General features: G+C 34.0%; 2 protein-coding genes across 4 annotated transcripts in view; one reads left to right on the top strand and one right to left on the bottom strand.

The window, feature by feature from the left end:
* Window positions 1–22,644, bottom strand: part of Tsc1 (tuberous sclerosis 1 protein hamartin) — a 134,237-nt gene that overhangs the window by 51,015 nt on the left and 60,578 nt on the right. For all 3 annotated transcript variants that reach the window (XM_089253459.1, XM_089253458.1, XM_089253460.1), the window contains 4 exons: window positions 21,240–21,370; window positions 20,478–20,630; window positions 14,020–14,136; window positions 8,231–8,977 (listed from right to left, as the gene is read on the bottom strand). In XM_089253459.1, the coding sequence (XP_089109585.1) occupies window positions 8,231–8,977; window positions 14,020–14,136; window positions 20,478–20,630; window positions 21,240–21,370 (1,148 nt within the window). The remainder of the gene's footprint in view (window positions 1–8,230; window positions 8,978–14,019; window positions 14,137–20,477; window positions 20,631–21,239; window positions 21,371–22,644) is intronic.
* Window positions 17,270–19,213, top strand: LOC149065446 (uncharacterized). Its single transcript, XM_089253931.1, has one exon. It carries the CDS (start codon window positions 17,304–17,306, stop codon window positions 19,029–19,031), a length of 1,728 nt encoding a protein of 575 aa, XP_089110057.1. The 5' UTR covers window positions 17,270–17,303; the 3' UTR covers window positions 19,032–19,213.

The raw sequence follows: 22,644 nt of genomic DNA, 5'->3' as shown, positions 1-22,644 counted from the left end.
CTAGCATGCCCTATAAAACAATTTTTTGATATTATGTATTTTTTCATATTATTAATCAGTTTTAATATAATTAATTTAATGAATATAAATTTATGTAATTTAAATTTACTTTATTAACCACTTTTTCATGTTACCTAAATGTACATGTTGTTTTAATTTTTTATAGCAATTTTTTATATAAGGCAATTTTAGAAATTTTCAACTGCATGTTTTTAAATTTTTGTCTAGCACTTGCTACAGTTTAATTTACATGATATTTTTTAAAGAAACTTTTCCAATGACCTATCTATTTGAAGAATTAAAATCATCATCAGTCTCTTATGTCTTGAATAAACCGCATTGCACAAATTTTTATATTTACTCCAGTTTCAATACGGTGCGCCCGAGTGCTGCAGTGGTAAGAGCTTGCCATCCACCATGAAGGTTACTATTAAGGTCCATAGGTTCAAATCTGGCGAAGAACATCAGAAATAAGTTCTTTACTTACAGAGCCTGGGGTAACCACTGATAGATGGCACCTTCATTTCTCACCCAACTCTACTGGTTGAAAATTGCCATATATATGGCAATATATGACTGGAGTTGGTCTGCAGTAAAGTATCAGAGTTTCAATATGAAAACTTTTATTCAATTTCTTGGATGAATAAGTTAATTGAGAAAAAATTAGATAAGTTCAGTTAATTGTTTTTCCAGTTCCGGAAATTTTTGTTGGTCCCCCCCCTAATAACCAACTGAAAACTGGATGGAGAGTCTCTTTCTAGTCATTAGATCTGAGGGGACTCAAAGCCGACCACAGAGTCAAGGTTGTCAACAATGTGGAATTAGTTTATTTTTGAATGCGCTTGTGAATGGCCGTATAATTGTTGTTCTATAGCCTATATATTTTTCTATAGCCTTTCATTGTAGTCTTTAATTTCTAATGTATACATTAATAAATTAAATATATTTCATACAACATGTCATCACTCCTCCTTTCATTATCGCACCTATAATTGGTGACAGCAGACATGATTTTTGTCAGGAGCCTAAAATATTTCTTTCTATACTAAGGAACTGATAATTTTTTTAATATTTTTTATTCATTGCCAATCTCATAATGGATCAAGAACCGACTAATGTTAATCAGATTGCAATTAAACCATCTCAATTCTGGTGTTCAAACCCATCCATCGTGTTCCGGCAACTCAAGTCACAATTCAATCTTGCTGGAGTGAGGACTGAGATAACGAAGTTCCGTCATGTTCTAGCAGTATTGGAACTCGAGGAATTGGCTGTGGTTAGCGACACGCTTGCCAGTTTTTCTGTTGTAATACCATACACAGCTCTAAAAGTTAACTTGTGCGTTCAGCGCGCCGATACCGAGGTACAGCATCTCAAGGACTTGATCTCTGGCATGCAGTTGGGCGACAAGTAACCATCTCAGCTGTTTCTTGAAATGCGGAGAAAAGCATCTGCTCACACTGGAGACAACCTCTTAAAGACTTTGTTCCTGCAATGCTTGCCAACCCACATCCAGCAAATATTGGTGATCTCAAATGACATGCTGGACAAGCTAGAACAGGGTTTATACAAAATTTCCTAAATAAAAATTAAGGAGTTTTTAAGGACTTTTTAAGGAGTTTCAAGCAGTTTTTAAGGAGTCATGGCAAACTTAATAACTTTTACAGCAATAAAAAGGTTAATAAGTTTTACAGCAAAAAAAAGGGAGCAGGGCACATATGCAAATTTATTTTTTATTTGCCAAATTTTCCCTCTTCTCAAAAACATAGACATAGAAGTGGTTCAGAAATTACAACTTTTGATTTGTTACCCAGCATCATAAGAATTCATAAAATAATCACTCTACATACATGACTTGCAAACGGTTTACGGGTTATTAGGCCATGGTCTAGGAGATTTTCTTCCTGACGTTTCACCCACATCTGTGGCAGGCATCATCTGAGGTTATTTGGACGTAAGTCTCCGCTGCAAGCGAGAACGGCTTCGTACATCTACTGTCATTGACTTGTTCTCTATCTGAGACTTGATCGGCTGCAGAAGAACTGCATTGGTTGGCTTGTGTGGATGTATTGTGCGCTGATTGGCTGCAAGTGGTTCTTCTGCGGCCAACGGAACTTTCGCCACCATTCTAGATCACGATCTCGTAGCTGAATAGCAATTTCGCAGAGGGACAGTGCTGGTATCATCGACGCTTTGTAAGCAAAGCAAATGAATGCTCCAAGTCATGCAACTTTAACCAAGGAAACTAGCACAGCCATCACTCCAAACATCTGATGATGGCACATTGAACATACAGCACCTGCAACTCTCAGATATATCCCCTGGCCTGCATTGTCAGTACTGATGACGCTGATGTATCTGTACTGATGACGCTGATGTATCTGTACTGATGACACTGATGTATCTGTACTACCAATATACAAAGAAAAATTCCAGGCATGAGACAGACAAGCTTCATTTTTTTGCTGCAAACGGAACTGCCATCAATACCTTCGGTCACAAATGTTAAAGTTTGATCTGGAACTTTTTTGTGCATTTCATTGGTCATTCATCTTTGCTGCCGTTTCGCGTCCAATCATTGGATCTGACTTTCTGCAACATTTCAGATTGCTCACCAATGTTTGCTGCGGTTGATTAATTGATCCACTCACTCAGCTTTATTCACGTTGCAAGATTGCTGGTGAGGACGTACATTCCCCAACAGTGAAGTACATTCAGAACAATGATGAATTTCATTGAATTCTCGCAGAGTTTCCTGAACTGACAGAGACTGGAGCAAAATTTAGGGCTAGATGGAATATTTTCCATCCTAGATCTTGTAAAAGCTTTTCATCAAATCCCTGTGAGACAAGATGATATCCAGAAACAATGCCATTTAGGCTGTTCGAATTTCTCTCCATGCCCTTTGGATTGTCGAATACAGCTGTAACATTCCAAGGCAGCCACTTGGTTTCTACTCTATGAAGTTATCTCCTGCACAAAATAATTACAGCGCCTATGATCGAGAGCTGTTTGCAGGCTACTCTGCCATCAAATACTTCAGGCACATGGTTGAAGGCCATCCATTCGCTCTCTACACAGATCAGAAGTCTCTCATATTCACTTTCCGCCAGGCTACTGATAAGTGCTCACCTCGTCAGCTTCTACAACTCAACTTCATACGCCAGTTTTTTACCACTGACATCTACAGGGCCATACCTAGGATTTTTGCTGCCCCCAAAATATTAAAATTTGACAATTTTATGATGGTTTTCTTTGTTTCCACCTAAAATTTCCACCCTCCCTAAATTTTGCCAGCTAGGGCAGTCGTCCTCATTTCTCCTAGTTCCGGCAATGACATCCGAAACATCAAGGATGTAGAAAATGTTGTGGCAGATGCATTGTCTCGGATACCCCTATCTACCATAGAGACACCATCTACAACTGACTTCAAATGAATGGCAGAGGAACAAGTCAAAGATGAGGACATTCAGCAACTACTCACCAATCGTTCACCTACTTCCTTGAAAATCCAGTCTCTTCTTGTTAATGGGCCAGAGCTTCAGCTGCACTGTGATGTCTCTACAGGTTGCATTTGACCATTGGTTCCATCCTTGATGCGTAGTGACATCTTCACTGCCCATGAGCCTTCCAAGGATCCACGGACAACAACTTCAAAGAACCAACAGACTTCCAACAACAAACATTTTGTGACCACCTGCTTGGGTAGACAGGTCAGGTTCAGGTTGCCCTGCAAGTAGTTCTCTCGCTATTGCTGGCGGGGGAATCGGTCAATGCCAACCAGAGTCAAGATTGTCAACAATGTGGAATCAGTTGGTTTTCAAACACGCTCATGAATGGCCATGATTGTTGTTGTCAGAAGAATATGTTTCTATACCCTTTTATTTTATAATCTTTGATTTCTGTCATACACATTTATAAATTAAATATATTTTATACGAGACATATGTTGTCACTCCTCCTTTCATCATCACACCTATAGATCTCTCTCATTTAAACATTTTTCTGATTAATCTTTTGGTTTTGACAAATCTTGAACAAAATGGCTCGAGAATTACCTATTTATCATAAACAACATTGAAGACAATTTTTGAAATCTTGGTGTATAGATATATAGACATATATACATGCAATTTTTGAGCTATAGATAAAATATAATTATATTAATTGATATGTTTATATTCCTCCGGTCATTGCCCATAATATTATCTTTTATATTGTTTTTCCTTTTTTTCCTATAATCATGATTACACACAAATTTCATTGCATACACCAGATTCACCAATAAATATCAATATTTGGGCAAATCATGACTTATATAACAACACTAGTCTGCATGATATCAGATGATTGAAAACTAATAACTGTCCTTAGCTCACTTTTTATGCTGATTACAGAACTGTTCTTAGTTTTCTTCTATCACATACAGTTCGTTCACAATCGACCCAAGTTGATTTTGAAGATTCATCGCTAAGAGCATTATGTGTTTGTTACACATAACGTAAGTGTACTTTTGGACACTTGCCAACTTATCAAACCACTTCTAGAATACAGTCTGATTGGTGAGAATTAATTGGCATGAGTCCAAAAAGTAACATTAAAGCTGTCAGATGCTCAAATTTCCAGTTTATTTCTTTCTGTTTGCATTTCCACAAATTGTTCTCAGTTTTTGTCTTGTTGTTTTACAATGTCTACACGCAAGTGTGCGAACAATCCTAATGTTTTCTGCTACATTAGCGAAAATTTTGTAATGCTTCAGCAAAGAGCAGATATAACAGACTTTGTGAAGAAAGCTTACTATGCTTATTTTAAAGTGAAACTAGGTGATCAGGATAAGGCATGGGCACCAAAGAAAGTTTGCTGCTATTGTGTTGAAAGGTTAAGGTTATGGACAAAAGGAAAGAAAACGTGCATGCATTTTGCAATTCTTATGGTGTGGAGGGAGCCCAAAGACCACCTTATAATGACTGTTACTTCTGTTTAATGAATGTACAGGGGTGCAATGCAAAAAATAAGAACAAAATTGTGTATCCAAGCATTCCTTCAGCTATTTTGCCAGTTCCACATGGATAAGAACTGCCTGCCCCTGTTCCTCCAGCTGCTTTACAGAATGTGGCAGACGATGTGGAATGTGAACCTGCTGCAATCTCCGAAAATGATAGTGATGATGTCTATGAGCCTGAAGATGACTTTACTTCACAACGGTTCTACCAGAGTGAATTTAATGATCTAGTATGTGATCTGAACTTGCCTAAGGAATCTGCGGAACTACTTGGCTCCCGGTTTAAAAGCAAGAATCTTCTGGCACCAGGAACACATTTTTCCTGGTACAGACACAGAGAAAAAGAACTACTTCCTTTATTCTCAAAGAAAGATTCATTGGTTTACTGCAATAACATTAACAACTTGATGCACTTCTATGGTATCGAACATGATCCTACTGAGTGGTGACTTTTTATTGACCCCTCCAAGAGGAGTCTCAAAGGCGTGTTACTGCATAATGGTAATGTGTATGGGTCCATTCCTGTGGCCCATCCAGTTCAAATGAAAGAGACATTCAAGAACATGAAGGAACTTAACAAATATTCAGTATGCGTTAGTTACACAAATGGCTGATCTGTGGTGACTTCAAAGTTATAGGAATACTATTAGGATAACAAGCTGGGTACACAAAAATGCCTTGCTTTCTATGTGAATGGGACAGTCGGGCAAAGCAAAAGCATTGGATTGTGAGAGTTTGGCCAGAGCGAAGAAATTTTGTTCTTGGGACTAAAAATATCCTGCACGAACCGCTCATAGACCCTTAAAAAAATCTTGCTTCCATTACATATCCAATTAGGCTTGATGAAGCAGTTTGTAAGGGTTCTACCACAAGACAGGCCTTGCTTCAAGTACCTTTCTGTGAAATTTTCCTCCATCACACACAAAAAATTGAAAGCTGGAATTTTTGTTGGTCCTCAAATCAAAAAACTGATGAAGGACAAAGACTTTGAAAAAATGATGAATGAGAGAGAAAAAAACGCATGGACTGCCTTCTCATCTGTTTCTGAAAATTTTCCTGGGAATAACAAAGATCCAAATTACAGAAACATTGTTGAAACAATGTTGGAGAATTTCAAGAAGTTAGGTTGTAACGAGTGTAAAAGTGCACTTTCTACATTCTCATATCGAGTACTTTCCGGAAAATCTGGGACATTACAGTGAAGAGCATGGTGAACGCTTTCACCAGGATATTAAAGAGATGGAGAATAGGTACCAGGGAATATGGAATGAAAATATGATAGCAGACTATTGTTGGATGTTAAAGAGGGGCAGAATTGATGAAGTAGGATCTGCAAGAAAGTCAAAAAGGAGAAAGTTTGTTTAATGGAACACTGTTTGCTTTTCATTTTATTAAAGAATAGTCATGAAATTATTAGGACAGTTCTTTACAGTATTTTTAAAGTGTGTATCAAAATACTTTGTATGAAATGGTGATTGATTTTTCATTATATTAATTAAAATATTGAAAACATGACTTCTTATTTTTTGTAAAAACCTGACGTGATAGAGAAAAATGGAAGTCATTTCCAGAATCAGCATCAAAAATTGATTCAGGAACACTGACTTTTAAGAAATCATCTGACAAAAAATTTAAAAATGCAGACTGGTGTTATGTTTATAGATATTACTGTTTTCTTCCCTGTCTCCCCCTTTTTTGTTTGTGTTTATAATTCTTTTTTTCTTCTCGTTAAGTTTTTCATTTTAATGGATGTATTATACACATAAATTATATACTTGATTCAACTGTTGAAAATGACTGTACCCTTATGAAATTGGTGTGTCCACCAGTATGGATCCTATAGGATCCCTTGATGGATTTTTTTTTTCTTCTGTTTGATTTATATGTTTTGTAACAATAATAATGAGACAATAAAATTGAAACTTTACCAGAGTCAGTCAAATACTAAGATGTGCCACTAATATTTTCATTAAACTAACAAAAGTCTGAATAAATATTATCTGAACTCAATTGTATATATCCACATCTCCCATTCTTACTACAGTGCAACCTGTACAAAACAAACTGTCAAGAAACTGAAATAATATTCTGTTTTTTAGACTAACATTTAATATTAAGTTATAATATTTCCATTTTATAAAGGTGTCAACAAAACACTACACAATCATTGTACAGACTATCTTTTGATTTCATTTAAGACAGATGTCTGTCTCATACAGTGTTCGTCTTAGAGAAGTTTCATTGTAATTATATTTTCAGTCATAACAAGAAATTCAACATGTGTGAGATACACAAATCATCTACTATATCTGATCACAGTAAGAAAATTTATATTGGAATTGCTGAAGGTTTTGAAGGACACTGAATATTCTTATAGCCATCACATTCTTTCAGCAAGTTCTATTCCAAGAAACTTTCATTCTTCAAGGTCAAGTTGTATTGAAAAAATTAGCTACATAAAGAGGCACTGAATTTTGAATTACCAATTACAGAGGATTATTAAAGAGATTTCAAAAAAGAAGCAAAGATTACCCCAGACTGAAGAAGTCTCCAATTCTAAAAAAATGTTAGATTTATTTTTTTGTCATGCTGAAAATGCAGAGTTTTCCGGCATGCTGTTCAACCCCTCATTTTCCGGTCATGTGGCAAAATGCACAGGAATACAGTAGACCTCTCATTTATTGATGTTAAATAGATAGCTGTCCTATTTTAACTGATATATGGATGTAGCAGCCCAGTTCAATAAGATATTCACCTAACATACCAATCGATTCTTCCTTGTCAGAAACTTTCCTGACAAGGAGGTATAACAGAAAAGGCAACAACATGACCTTAGAAGAAGATTGTTACATCAGGGAGACCCACACTGAGTTGTTAGTACACCAACATCAGTTGGTAAAAAAAAGCAAAAATGTCAAATGTACTGTTCAAAATCGACAATAAATTGTAAGTCCCAGTCTAATTATCCCTCGTGTGCAGAAAATGACTATAGTGTGACAAAACTGATCAATAATCTTAACTAATATTTGCAAATAGAATACAGTTCATAGTACAAATATTTTGGAGTGCAAAAGTTTATCAGATTCTGCTGATGACCCTTGCATGTACCTCTGTTGAAATGAAATCACTGATCCAGTTCACATATCAATAATGTCACTGATCTTAAACTGGGTGAAAATCAATGTGAATGAAAATATGATCATTGTTAGATAAAAGTTCAAGAATTACCTCCAAAATGTGTCCATTTTGCATCTTTAGTTGAAGTGAGTGGAATAGAGCACATTTCACTATGGCAATCAGCCCCCAATTGAAGATGTCTATCCAATAATTCGGCGGGAGATGGACTACAGGGAAAAGGATTTATAATTTTATTTGATAGATTCTTTTCTACTATTGGGAAGCATGCAGCCTGATCGGAAAATGATGTAAGCAAATGATCATATGATGTGTCAACAGAAGAATGAATTGGGGCAGATGTCCATAAGACACTACTACTTTGAGTTTTTGAGCTTGAAGCAATACATTCTACTGAAGTTTTTATACATTTGGATAAACAAGAACTTCTTGAATCACATGATACACCTTCAGTAGCAATTGCAAAGTTAAGTTCTGAATCAGGACAAGACAATGAACGTTTAAGAATTGGTTTCTTAGATTTTTCGAGCAGCTCTGATCCTTGACCACATTGACTCAAATATCGTAGTCTTCTCATAGTTTTAACAATGGATGCCATTTTAAAGTCGCCAGGTTCTTGAGTATTTGAATCTTCATAACTGTTGTCATGTTTCTCATGTACATCTTCATCCTCTGCATCATTTGAATTAGAAAATTTGTGATTAAGCATTGGTGATATAGGTTTGTCAGTCAAATTCTGAGTAGTTGAACAAAATGGAGTATTATTTCGGCAGGGTAATTCTGAATCATCCAAAGAAAATTCTATGCTTGTGAGTTCAGAAACTTCTTTATCCAAAAACTCTGCAAATGAAAAAGAAACAAAAGTTTGAAAAACACAGTTAATTTTGAAAAAAAACTTAAAGGAAAGAGTAAAATCTGTGAAATATGATGTAATTCCCTTTTATGAAAAAATTCACAATCTTTATCTGTTTAAAACACTCGTTGATTCATATACAAACACAGTGAAAGTAGTTGAACAAAATATGCTTTCATGGAATTACAAAATAATCATATTATTTATGTTAAATTTTATTTAAAAAAAGATTAGAGCATTAAAAAATGATATGTGTGTTCCACACACAGGGTGAATATTCAAGCCTGTTTCAGCTCAAATAACTCATGAACCATTGGTTCTAGAAACAAACTTTCAATATGAAAAAGTATTCAAAAATTACATTTTCATATATATTTTTAGATGTCATTTATTTTACTAGGGAGTGGCTGTATATGTGTAACAAGATACAAAATAATATTTTTTTTTTATATATGGTTTGTCTCTTCAAACTTCCAATTAAGAAAAAATGTTGCCCTGTCTCTCTGGAGTCCAACAAAACAAATTCCATGTTTTGAAGTGCAATGTTAGCAAATGTATTTTAATTCAAAAATTGTTGAAAATGCAGGCTATGCTATTTTCTGCACCCTTTTCCACGATTTTTGATCATTTAATATTTTTTGTTGCACTGGTCATTTTCTGCACACAAGGGCTAATTAGACTGGAACCTATAATTCCTATTTGTCAGTGATATTTGAATTCAAATATCTCAGCTAATATTGTAGTTAGAAACACGGATATTTTGCTGGACTCAAAAAAACAGTTCAATGGCAGCAAGATTGCTTATGACAAATGAAGCACATTCATTTCTCGCTCGTTGCAGAGCTTTGAAAACATTGTTTATGCCTCTACACACACACGTCCTAAAAATACAGAAGACAATTAAATGCTATTGGGTAGCATCAGAATCACAAAACCTAGAATAGGCTTATGTATCCAACTGCTTTGTTATGTGTGTGTGTAAACTGTTGTTTCACCTATACACAAAATGTACACCATGAATGATGAATGCCAGTCACTGAACAATGTATAGTCTAAGACCATAGTATGAAGTAGTAAACATAAAATCACAAATTTTTTTTTTATCCAGATAGAAGTTTTTTAATGACAACTTAAAATATTAACAACAATGTGTTTTTGAACCCCAAACTAAGCAAAAGAAAAATTAATAAACCATTTGGCCCACATACAACCCCCAAATAACCTGAAAAAATGATACAACTTCTGCTTTGGCAGAATCATTAAGTTTGCAATCCATTGCATTTGAATTATTTGGCAATAATTTTGATGATTCTCTCTACATTAAAAAAAGTTACACAAATTTTGTTGACAGGATTTGGTAAAAAAGTAGGACAAAACTTTTCTTTCTTTCAAAACAAGCACAACTCTGGTGTATATCACCATGGGTAATTTACTACCGACTGAGTTGTGCTGGAAGGCTGAGTGCATATATAGTGTTGTACATGAATTAGTGCAGTCATCTATATTTCAAATTGTGAGTGAAGCATAATCATTGAACATTTGTGGCATTGGAGGACTGTTGCTCTGTGTAACAACAGCGATGCTTTTTTAACAGGGAGATCAGCTCACATTCCCGCCTCGACGTTAAGAACCACAGAAAACCAACTTCAGCCAACCACCGCTGTGGCGACGGTGGGGTTTGAACTCGGGTCCTTGTGACCACTTGACCACCACAGCAGCAAGGACAAAACCTATAAAGTAGGACAAGAGGGAACCCTGTTTTCTGTTATTGGTGGTGGCCTAGGTCTCATCAACCTTTGATCATTGAGACTCTACTAGACTAAGCAAGAAATTATCATTCAGAGAAATAATCATTAATATTGATTCATTATTTCTGTATAGTGCTCTTAGATATTAAAATTAAAAAACAAAACAAATAGTACAGTACACACTATAAGTCTTGTCATTATAAGAGCTAACAATTACAGAAAAAAATGTCGATATAATAAATATATCTCATAAGCACATTTTAATTTTTTGCTCTCTCTCTCTGTAATAAATTGTACATTTTAGCTTTGTATCTGCCTCATAAATTTCTCTCAGATTGTTTCATTCCAGTATTAGCTATTGAACAGGATGTCAATCTTAAGTTGAATCACCAAGTTCCAAAAGAAACAAAAATCACCTGATAACAAACAAATCCAATCTAATTAGTAGATAAATTATTAGTAAAAGCCTACTGATATCATGCAAACAAAAATGGGATATTGTTCCACATATGTGTCAAATTTTAAAATCTGGGAAGTATTTTCCCTTTGTTATTATAATAATAAAAAAACTAAGTTTCTTTATTTTATTCCTTTTTTCAAACTAATGATTGATGGCTTTTTGGATCAGAGTAAACAGCTGATCTTAACATATTTTCGCATAGAAATGCTTTTCTTATTTTAAAATAACTTAACTTAATGCCAAACAATTAAAATTCTCAGTTTTCATCTCCCTGCTTGATTTCATGATCTTATGTGCTTGTTAACACATTGCAAGCAGGGGACAGATCTCAGACCAACTTTAAATGCCTAGAATTGAAACTCATTCTTCAGCTGCAGAAAGTTGGTGAATGTGAAATCATTCATCACATTTTTAAAACAGACCAAAAGAAAGTGTTTGTGTGTGTGTGTGTGAATTAGGTCTTCCTTTTCTTCACTTCCGTTTCTCCAATTCAAGTTGGTAATTAAAAATAAACTATATATTTTTATCGATAGTCTGGTTTTATACATATTTTCTTATCTTACATATATACAGTGTGTGGCATATACGGTAGAACCTCGATTATCGGGACCGAAGGGTGTTCGGAAAAGTGAAAAGTTAGGAAAATTGATTTCGAAATTAATTCAATAACGTAAAGGAATAAATTGAAATTCAACAACAAAAATCTTATAATAATAAAATTTAACTGACTTATTCTGAAAAGTAAATGAAAAAAACACTAAAAACCATTTTTTTTTGTTTTAAAATGCATTTTCGTTTGGTTTCCATTCTGCACTTGACAAAGACGAAACGTGTTGATGCTATTAAAGCTAAAGATTGAAAAATATCTGTTATTAAGCAAGCTACGAATGAAACCCCCCGGCAAAATCGTGATAAGAACTGTTTTGTTGTCAAGAAGATGCTCTCCTTTAATTAAGGCACACCCATAGGATTAAGATGAATGAATTCGTCAGATAAAAATAAAAGATGACAGCTAAATCTGCTCCCTTCCACGTGTTGGTTTGCTTGTCAATCGTTTTTAACTACATATACTGTATCCGGATCTGCCCCTACTTACATCTATAGCACAGGTACAGTATGTATAATTGTTTGGAAGTGAATTATTGTACAATAGAACAAAGCTATCAAATTGAGAGATAAAAGGATTGAAGTTCCAAGAGAGTACCAACTGTTGAGCATAATTGACTATAGAAAACTGGAAATGAGTTAGGTTGAAAAGATGTTCAGTTGACAGAGTTGTTTGGAAAATTGATGTTCGGGTAAACAAGGTTCTACTGTACATATATATAACATACTAAGAAATCTATCTGCTGATGAGATAGAAAAAAAAGCAAAAGAGAGATGAGGGTGTGTTTGAAATAATTTTGTCCTTGACATTATTGCAATTGTGCCAGTATTCAGTCTAGAAGAAATGATAAAACAGGGGGAAGCTCAAAACAAAATTCTCACCAGTGTAAGACATAATTTTGGCGCCCCCCCCCCCCCCTGGCATATAAGCTGCAACAATAAAATGACCCTGAAAACTTTCATCTGTGTTCCCAGCTAGGTGAAATGCATCAAAAATTTCCAGTTTCTCTGTGAAGTCATTCCATCCAACACATTCATAGTTTAAATTTTACAGACAAAAAAATTCAAAAAAAAAATTCCACATCTTTTTATTTTACCCCCGATTTTGTGCCCTCCCAACAGTTTTAGGTGGGAACAAAGAACACCATTATAAAATGATAGAATTTTAAAGCGGTGGGGCAAAATAATGTTTGCCCAGAGCGATGAAAATCCTAGTTATTGCTCTGCCCATGTGGTCGTGCAATTAGCACAACCCTGGATATTTTTTACCACTTTTACCATCACAGCTAAAATTTGTTCACATAAGAAGTGTTGACATCCCTTTATTAATCAAAGTTTTTAACCTGTTTATTAAAAGACAATGAAAAGTATTTTATATTTTGATTTATCCAATCATTCAGAAACAATTCTGATCTGTGAATTCAAATCAAGTAATTTATGACAGTAAAGATGAGTATGGCCCATCAAAGTTACAAAAGTAAAAATCTAAACAATGTGTTTTTATTCAATTATTCTTCTTTTTCATAGTTGAAAACTATAACTCTGACTGCTTGCTGGCCAATATTTGCCAGATTGGGGACTTTTGTTACATTTATTGTAAACTAAGCAATGATCCCATGTGGTGGAGGCTGCTGACAAGTCCCCAGCCGCCGCCCCCCCCAGATGTCTCTTTTTTCCCCTTTTTTACTTAATAAATTTACTATAGATAATACACTCATGAAAAAAACCTGGCTTGAAGAAAGGAAGGGTATCAACGATTTTAGCCCGCAGGCCAGTCTCAAAAATATGGGGGCCATGGATCTAAGATTCCATTTTTAAAAACTTTCGTCAAGTGAAGACAAATACCTTTACTGAGAGAAGGAAAAAATTTAAAACAAACTGAAAAAACATTTTTTTGTTTTTTTTAATGCTAGGTAATTAGTGAGATACCCTAAAAATTGTAAGATACATTACATCATATGTATCATTTAAAGATTCAATGTAATTTAAAAATTAGGAATCATTTATTGAAGCCAAACAAGTGTCAATTTAGAGAAAATGGCTTCTCAGATTTTTCAGAAGCAGCTCAGATTCTTTACCACATCACTCAAATATCTCATCATTTCAGTTAAAAGATTTATGCTTAGCCTATTACTGTTCATGTATTTTACCCATATTTAGATGAAGAAACTGAAATTTACAAAAGATTTTGAATGTAAAATAAGTTATATATAACCTTCTTTTGCTTCCATTGCTTCAGATACATTTTCAAGTTGACTAGAACATGGTACTACATCCCTGATTACTTTCTGCCATGTGCTATCACTGGTACTTTGTTCAGCCATGTCAGCATCTAAAGAATATGTAAAAGTACAGAATTATGACTTTGTAAACTGAAGCCATCCAGTAATTACAGTTGATAAGAACAGAAAAATAAATGTAGAAATATATATAGAACTTAAAACATTGTATGAAAGTATACAAAAAGTTTGTATACTGTGTATCACCTTAAAAGTATAATCCAAGGCTTTTTTGGATCACCTCATATCTCCCTTCTTCAGTGGCAGCTCAAAGGGACATACAAAAAATAGGTTTGGTAACTTCTGTTTTGAATGGGCTAATTAAATTAACACTAGAAAGGCTCCCATAACAAATCCTCCAAACAACAGCCCCATTCAACAGCCTTCTTGGAACAGAACGCTTCCAATTGGATTAACATTAAGGTCAACCTCTGAACAAGGATTTATGAACAACCACCACTTTTGGACATGAAAATGAAATAAAAATGATGCATATCATAAGAAAAGAGGCCCCAAGATTTGCTTTGAAGGATTTTTTATTCCTTGAACCCTGCAGTTGTAAGCTAATGGGTGCACTAGATGTGTTTCAGAAAAGAACAAAGCAGAAATTAGGGCTGAAATATAGCAAGTAGTTGTATCATAGACCAGGAAGCCCTTGGTTTCCATGCTGTCCGACTAAGGGTGCATTGAAATTGTCACATTTTTTTCCAAAAAACAGTTGCATTTCATATCTAGAACCCATAAATTATTATTTAAATGAAATGAACAATAAAAAAATTGTTTAATCACAAATGAAAGATCTTCATGGAAAATTCCAGCATCTTCAATGCAAAGTAAATGTCACATGCTACAAAACAGCTTCTTTTAATTAATTATAGGATGAATTTTTATAATTTTACATGCAATAAAAAATTTAAATTTTGTTTTGGGAACTATTGAACCACTTAACAATGGCAACCTCTCAATAATGGCTACATTTTCTTAGTCCGTTAGTGGTGGCTGTTGGGAGCTTTCACTGTATATCTACATCTACAAAGACTATAGGGTGCGTGTGACCCCCCCCCCCCCCCGTTTCTTTTTGGAAGGAAACACTTCAATGTCTTAAAAAGCTTGGTATAATAATTTTCAAGACAGGGAATGGAATTATATCACAAAGAATTGATACTTATTGATGGTGAAACCATTGTTTTTATTGTTATTTAGCTTTATTGTTATTTAGCTTTATTGTTATTTAGCTTTATTGTTATTTAGTTTTATTGTTATTTAGTTTTATTGTTATTTAGTTTTATTGTTATTTAGTTTTCAAAGCATTCTATACAAACTATTTCTTTTGATGAACATTAGCGTGGACTGGAGTCACGATTAGAACATTTTTATTTTCTCCTTGATTTGGGTGTCAATGTTACATCAGATTCAGTTTTAAATAAGATTGATGAACACAGATCTTGCTTGTTTGTTTTCCAGATGGAAGCACCTCATGAGAACTTTACAAAAAGTTCCAACAAAGCTTGTCAATTTTGATTTGCTAAAATTACCTAATTTGAATAATCTAAAGCAATTATCTGTAAGCCTTGAGTTTCTTGCAAAGTATTCTGTAATCCTTGAAATCCTATTCATTATCACAGAAGGTTTCATAATACTTCATATAATTTTATCTGCAGCAGTTTCTTCATTTTCAGGTTGACATTTGTATGCAGTTCTAGGTTAGCTTCAATGTAGTATTATTTTTCAGGCCTTCATGTTCATTGTTTTTCTGCAGTATTTTTATTTTCTATTAGCTGAGGCATGATTGGAAGTATAATTTCATTTTGATCCTCCATTCATCATCAGTAATGTTGCATGTTTCACTAATGTTTGGCCTGCAGTAGCTTTCATTTTTCTCTGAATTCTCATCATCACCAGTGCTAAGTTTTTCCTCATGTAATGTTTGCTTAACTCCTGAAAAATTTCTTCACTGAATCTGTGTCTTCTTGCAAGTTCTATAACTAACAACTGTTTAAAAAAAGTCATAGACACATGAATGTTTCTATTTTACGGGACAAGCAATTTATTGGACAAAATGACAATACTTGACAACAAAAGTTGAGACTGACCTTCTGTGAACCGACATCTGCAGCGGCATAATAGCAAAGAAATTCACACAGAATGTTAATGGACAGTACAGAAACCAATTGTGACATTGTTGGTAATATTGTTGGTTGTGGTGAATGTGTTCTCAAATATATGGGATAGTCACTGTGACACCCTTTCATCTTACTAGGTATACTGGTTTGTATCTCTCTCATTAAGAAAGACAATGGAAAAAACTTTTGCGTACAATAATATATAGTAATGTATACAATAATATTGACTATCCATCCTGACATAGAGTATGTACTCTAAATATCAAGTCCATAATAGAGGATTAAAACTAGGGAGATTTTCATGATAATTTATGCAAACAACAAAAAGGGGGGGGGAAGATTCTTCATACATAAATATGGAACCTTATGTGAAAAAAATCATAGTAAATATTTTTATTGAGATCTAACATCAAAATGTTTATTGTATCAAGAGAAACACTGAAAAATAAGATGATAAAAATTGCAATCAAACAGGAGAGGAAGTGAGTCAAATTGACAAAAACAACTTCCAATTGGCATGTGTGATTACATGTGCTGAATGAAAAATTGTGATTAGCCCCAGAATCCTGAGCAATGTAAAGTAAATCAAAGGAAATTTAAGAACTCTTAAGGGGTCTCACTACTCTTTGACGCTTCAAAAAATCGATTTTTCAAAAATAATTTTAAAAAATTCTTCATTTCATCAGGAATCGAATGCAAAAAACCGCTTGTCGATCGGCCATTTCTTTCTTCTGCTATTTAAGAAAAAAGAATTGTAAACAAAGAAATTTAAAGGTCCTTTTAAATGGCCCTTTAAACGCCCATCTTTTGAATATAGATATTTCTCTGTTTTTCGTGACTTTTTTTCGGAGCAAGTGGAGATTTTTTTCAAGAAAAGGAAGATATTGAATCTATCTATCTTACAGACTACTTTAAAGAAGAAAAACAGAAGATAAGCACTTTATACCACTCCAGAACATTGTTTGTTTACATTCGTATGAAACCACGCTATTTCCACATCTCGTTTTTATTTTTGATCTTGTTTATATTGAGTTCTTGGTAATATTGAATTTTTGAAATATACTTTTTATTAATTAGTTTCGCTTTATTCGTGGATAATGAATTCAAAGTACTTGAAGCAATGTGGGTACAGATCACGAAAGCGTAGGTTTTATGGAAACCAGCATACTCCCAAGAGTGAAAGGATGGACGACACAGCATCCACAAGTGCATCTGCAAAGAAACTGAACTTGAGTGTTCCTAGCTTCAAAATTCCACAAAGCCCTGCAACGTCTTCGATTGAAGGATATAGACTTATTGAGATATCACTATTTATTTCAAATTTAAAGAGTTTGTTGTGCTGCAAAACTTGTCATGGTGAAATTGATGTAACAGAGGGTCAAATCAGAGGCTTAGCATCAAATTTCATCATAAACTGTAGTAAATGTAAATATTTGAAGCCGATACGGTCTTCTCGAATGATTGGGAAGAACCATCATATTGCTGAGATAAACAGAAGAGCCATATATGCTATGCGCTGTTTGGGAAAAGGACTGGCGAGTCTAAAAACATTCTGTGCGACAATGAATCTTCCTTCACCTGTCACACAAAATTCATATGATAAAATTACAAATAAGATTAGAGACGCTTCTACAAATGTGGCAATAATTTCTATGAAAGAAGCTGCTGAGAATGAAATTTCTCTCACTGGATCCACAGAGATTTGTGTGAGTGGAGACGGTACCTGGAAAACTAGGGGCCACACTTCTCGGATTGGTGTGTGCACTGTGGTTGGCGCACAAAGTGGTAAAGCCATAGACACCGAAGTAATGTCAAGTTACTGTAAAAAATGTGAATTTTCTGCTTCTACTTCCCATGAATGTATTCAGAATCATGTGGGATCAGCAGGGAAGATGGAAGTTGACGGTATGAGGCGAATTTTCGAACGATCCATTGAGAGACGGGGTGTGAAATATGTGCAATACATTGGTGATGGTGATGCAAAGACATTTCTGGAAGTGAGTCGATGTAACCCCTATGGAAAAGATGTGCCAATCGCCAAAATAGAATGTGTGGGACATGTTCAAAAGCGCATGGGGACTAGACTTCGCAAATTAAAAACCGAAATGAAAGGAGTGAAACTTGAAGATGGGAAACCGCTCAGTGGAAAAGGACGTCTAACTGACAAACTTATCGATAAGTTATCATGTTATTATGGAAATGCAATAAGAAATAACAGTGACTCGTTAGAAGATATGCGGAAAGCTGTCTGGGCAATTTACTGCCATACTTGTTCAACTGATGCTGAACCGATGCACTTCTTTTGTCCCCAAGGTTCAGACTCCCGGTGTAACTACCAAAAATATAAACAGTCACCCAAAGGTCAAGTACATCAGTATCATCATAGGAACCCTATTCCTCCAGCGATTGCAAAACACATCAAAAAGGTTTTTATACATTTATCAGAACCTGAGCTTCTAAAGAGATGTTTAGGAGCTAAAACTCAAAACAACAATGAGTCGCTAAACAACTTAATTTGGAAATTTTGCCCTAAAGTGTCAGGATGTGGGCGAAAAATAGCAGAAATTGCAGTCAATGAAGCTGTAATAAGTTTTAATGAGGGAGCAACTGCTAGGGCAAAGGTTCTGAGTGCACTAGGAATGGAGCCTGGTTGTTTTTTTCATACAGCAGCTACGAAAGCAGATCAGCAGCGTGTGCGAGTTGCTGAAAGACGTGCTGACTTGACCACATTAGAGGCCAGGAGAGCAAGACGAATGCATGAAAGTGAAGCAAATAAACATATCCTTGACCAAGAAGGTTTGGTGTATCAAAAGGGGCACTTTTGATTGAGTGAAAACAAAAAGTATGCAAATTACACTTTAAAAAAACTTTGAACGCGATTTACTCAGAATGTAGTTTTTGGAGTTTATCCGTAAGATAAAAGGAAAACTATTGGACTAAATTTGCTGAAACTTTGCAAGAATGTTTATATAACATATACTAGTAGAATAGACCTCAGTTGTAGATATCCGACAATTTTTTCAGTTTTTATAAATTTATACATTTTCAAAAAAATAGTAAATTTTGAAAATTTGTGTTTAAAATTTTTTTTTAAATAGTTCCTTTTTGTCAATTGCCACAATAGAGGTCTATTCGATTTGGGCATTCACATAGTTTAATTTCGTGCCACAAAATTTAATTTATCTGATTTTTTTCATTGACAATCTTACGGATGGTGGGATACTGCGGTTTAAAAAATCTGGAATATTTGTGTAATTTAAATTTTTTTTTAAAAAAGTATACAAACAAGAGTGACAAATAAAAAATGTTTATGAATATATGAAATGTTCTTAACAACATATAAAGTTTTTGAATTGATTGAGTGATATTTACTATTTAAGAAAACCACTCAAAGTAAGCGAACATTTTTCTCCTTTTTTCGTACTGAAAGAGTCGTGAGACCCCTTAAGTCTGGGAGAGAGAGAGTTGAAGTCTGATAGAGTTATCTATGCCATTGCTCTTTGTGTCATTCCTATAAAATACTGAAGTCTTTAAAATGAGTAAACATACATTAATATAACCATATTATACTACTATATATTATATAATAATTTATAGTTATATATATTATTATATATCATTATCACTATATAGTAATAAATCAACCTGGACTTTACAGTTAGAAAGAATTGTGGCTGGCAGTTGTAGAACAGATCATTTTAGTTTCCATTATTCCTTATTGGAGATGTTTTCTTTGATATATGAATTAAATTGTAGTGATTAAAAAATAACTTTTGTGTAATGCTCTATTTATGCATTAATTTATTGCATTCAAAGTCAAAATTCCGTAAAGTTTGGATTATCCATGGTTTCAGATATCTGAGGTAGGTCTCGTACAGATTAGCTCAAATAATTGGAGTCCTACTATACAGTCGAATCCTGTTATAATGAACTCCAAGAGACTGGAAAAACCACTTCGTTATAACGAAATTTCGGTATAAAGGAATTCCAGGTTTTTCCATTGTTTCTGTGTAAACTTATATGGGGGCATTAGAAAAGTGTTTGTTAAAACAAGATTTTTGCTATAACAGTATTCATTAAAACGGGATTCGACTGTACTTACAAACTGGTAATTTATCTGAAATGATTTAAAAAATAAATATATATATATATATAAAGATAAGACATATAAATAGTTGAAATACTGCTGTTATTTACTTTCCCCCAAAGCATAATGTTTTTAGATTTGATCTCATATTTAGAATCAGATTTCAAAGAAAAAATAAACTTACCATTATTTTCAGGATGTAAAGTTGAAGGTATGGAAAATTGACAGGCTTCAGAAGGTGTCCAAAATGGATCATTTTTAATAATGCTAGGAGCAACACCGCATATAGAAGTTGAATCAACTGTACTACTCAAGCTCTGAAAGTTATCACTGCCCTCTGTCAATTTAGAAGGGAATGAAAAATGATTAAAAAAGAAAATGTTCAATGTCATCACAAAAAACTCCTATTGCAAGAACCCCCTGTTTTCTTTACCCATTTTCTCATCATTGCGAAGCTTCATTGTAGCCCTGTGTGAACAGAAAAGTTTTTTTTTTTTCATTTTTTATACTTCTGTTTATTGATTCCCCCACATATAAAAGACGTATCTTTCTACCTTTGTAATTCATACTATATACTATATATATGTATATACATATGAGAGAAAGAGAACACATGGGGGATGGTGAAGGATGTGGTTAATCACGAGAGGGAAATCTACTGCACTCATCCCCCCCACCTTTCCTTCTACTTCAAAAGTGCAAAGAAACAATTTTTCGAGATTTATGGCCAATACTTTGAATACAGATCTTCCAAATTTGTTGCCCAAAGGCTGCATGTGAAGGGGTTAATCACATAGTTATGTGAAATTTGATCATATGAATTAAAGAACTAAACTTTTATTATTTACAGATTGTAGAAATTTTTCAAATATGCTCATATAATATTTACCTGGCAGTCCGTCATTAAATATTCAATAAAATTCCAAAAAAAAATAGACTGACTAACCTGGACTTATAGTCAAAGGCTGCATACCAAACGCATTTTTCCATCCAATGAACTCTGGGCTACCCTCAATCAAATCGAGTGATATGTTAGAGCAGTCTGCCACGACATCATGTGGTGCCAGTCTTTTCCACCTGAAATTTAATATATTACAATAAAAATGTATAAACTCCAATTTTAAGCATACTGCAAGATTTATAGAATGACTCCTATATCATCTGCATTTTTAATTAATCAAATATTATCAGAGGGAAATATGAAACCATAATAGGTAAAATAAATATTCAGATGTGATGCTCAGTTTTTCATGTATGATACGGTAAACAGAAAAAAAATCATATCTTTCCTTGTTAAGCAATAGGTGATTGCTCATTTTAAGTTTTTAATACCTATATAATGAGCATTTCTATAATGAGCCAAGTTTTAAGAATAATCCAGATAAAATTACCTTTACTGACCAAGAAGCTCTGAATTTACACAGTTGGATAGGGGCCATTCAAATATTACGTAAGCAGATTTTCAGCCATTTTTTATCCCCCCCTCTTATCAGCAAAAGTCAGTAAAACACTGACCCCCCTTCTCCCTGTCAGCAAAATGTCGTCAGCAGCTTATAATATGTTATATCTTCAAACATGGGTGGTTGATGACGTAAGCAACCTTCAAACCCCCCCCCCCCCACCTTGTCAGCAAAAGTCAGCAAATCCGAAACCCCCTCTTCCCCCCCTCGATGCTGATGTAATACTTGAATGACCCATATTGAAAATGCAACACCAAGAAGAAAAGCACAAATAACTGGACAAAATATGGAGATGAATTTCTGGAAGGAAAATTTGTTTGACTAATTGTGATTTTACTTTATTTCACCTTGGTAGCTAACATTGCACAAGGGTCATTCCAAAAAAAAAAATGTACATTCCACATTTTTGAAATGAGAAATTCAAAGTTGAACTTTCAAAATAAAATAGATCTCAAATTATAACCATAAGTTTATAACCTCAAGTTTAATATTTGATAAATATTTTTCACTTTTATTTTCTAATAATATATTATTTTTAGGGTTTTTATGACAAAGTCATGGATTTTATCCACCCTCTTATGAAAACAAATATATAGCTTAAAAAAAAAAAATTCTGCTGTTTTTGGCCCTTAAAATAATAAATCAACTTATTTCTTACACATATACTGGAAAAAAAAAGTTTTAAAAATTTTGTAATTTTTTCTGTTGTTTTGATGGTTTTTCATGATTTTTTCATGATAGCATATAGAAAAGTTTATTTTTTACATATATTTAACTACTCAAAATCGAAACTTTTCATTTCTGACAGGGTTGGTAATTTATATGTTAACATCTTAGTTTTAAGTGTTCTTTATTCATTTTTTTGCCTATGAACTGCAAAAATGCTTCCTA

The sequence above is a fragment of the Pholcus phalangioides genome, unplaced genomic scaffold (genome assembly GCF_987345545.1).
Source record: "Pholcus phalangioides strain wild (caught in Gottingen) unplaced genomic scaffold, Ppha-v1.0 ptg000039l_1, whole genome shotgun sequence".
NCBI classification, from domain to species: Eukaryota; Metazoa; Arthropoda; class Arachnida; order Araneae; family Pholcidae; genus Pholcus; species Pholcus phalangioides.
This window is presented reverse-complemented; position numbering and strand designations above follow the sequence as displayed.

What these genes read in the sequence shown, in the direction of transcription:
- LOC149065446 (XM_089253931.1), top strand. Translation starts at nt 17,304, where the DNA reads ATGAATTCAAAGTACTTGAAGCAATGTGGGTACAGATCACGAAAGCGT.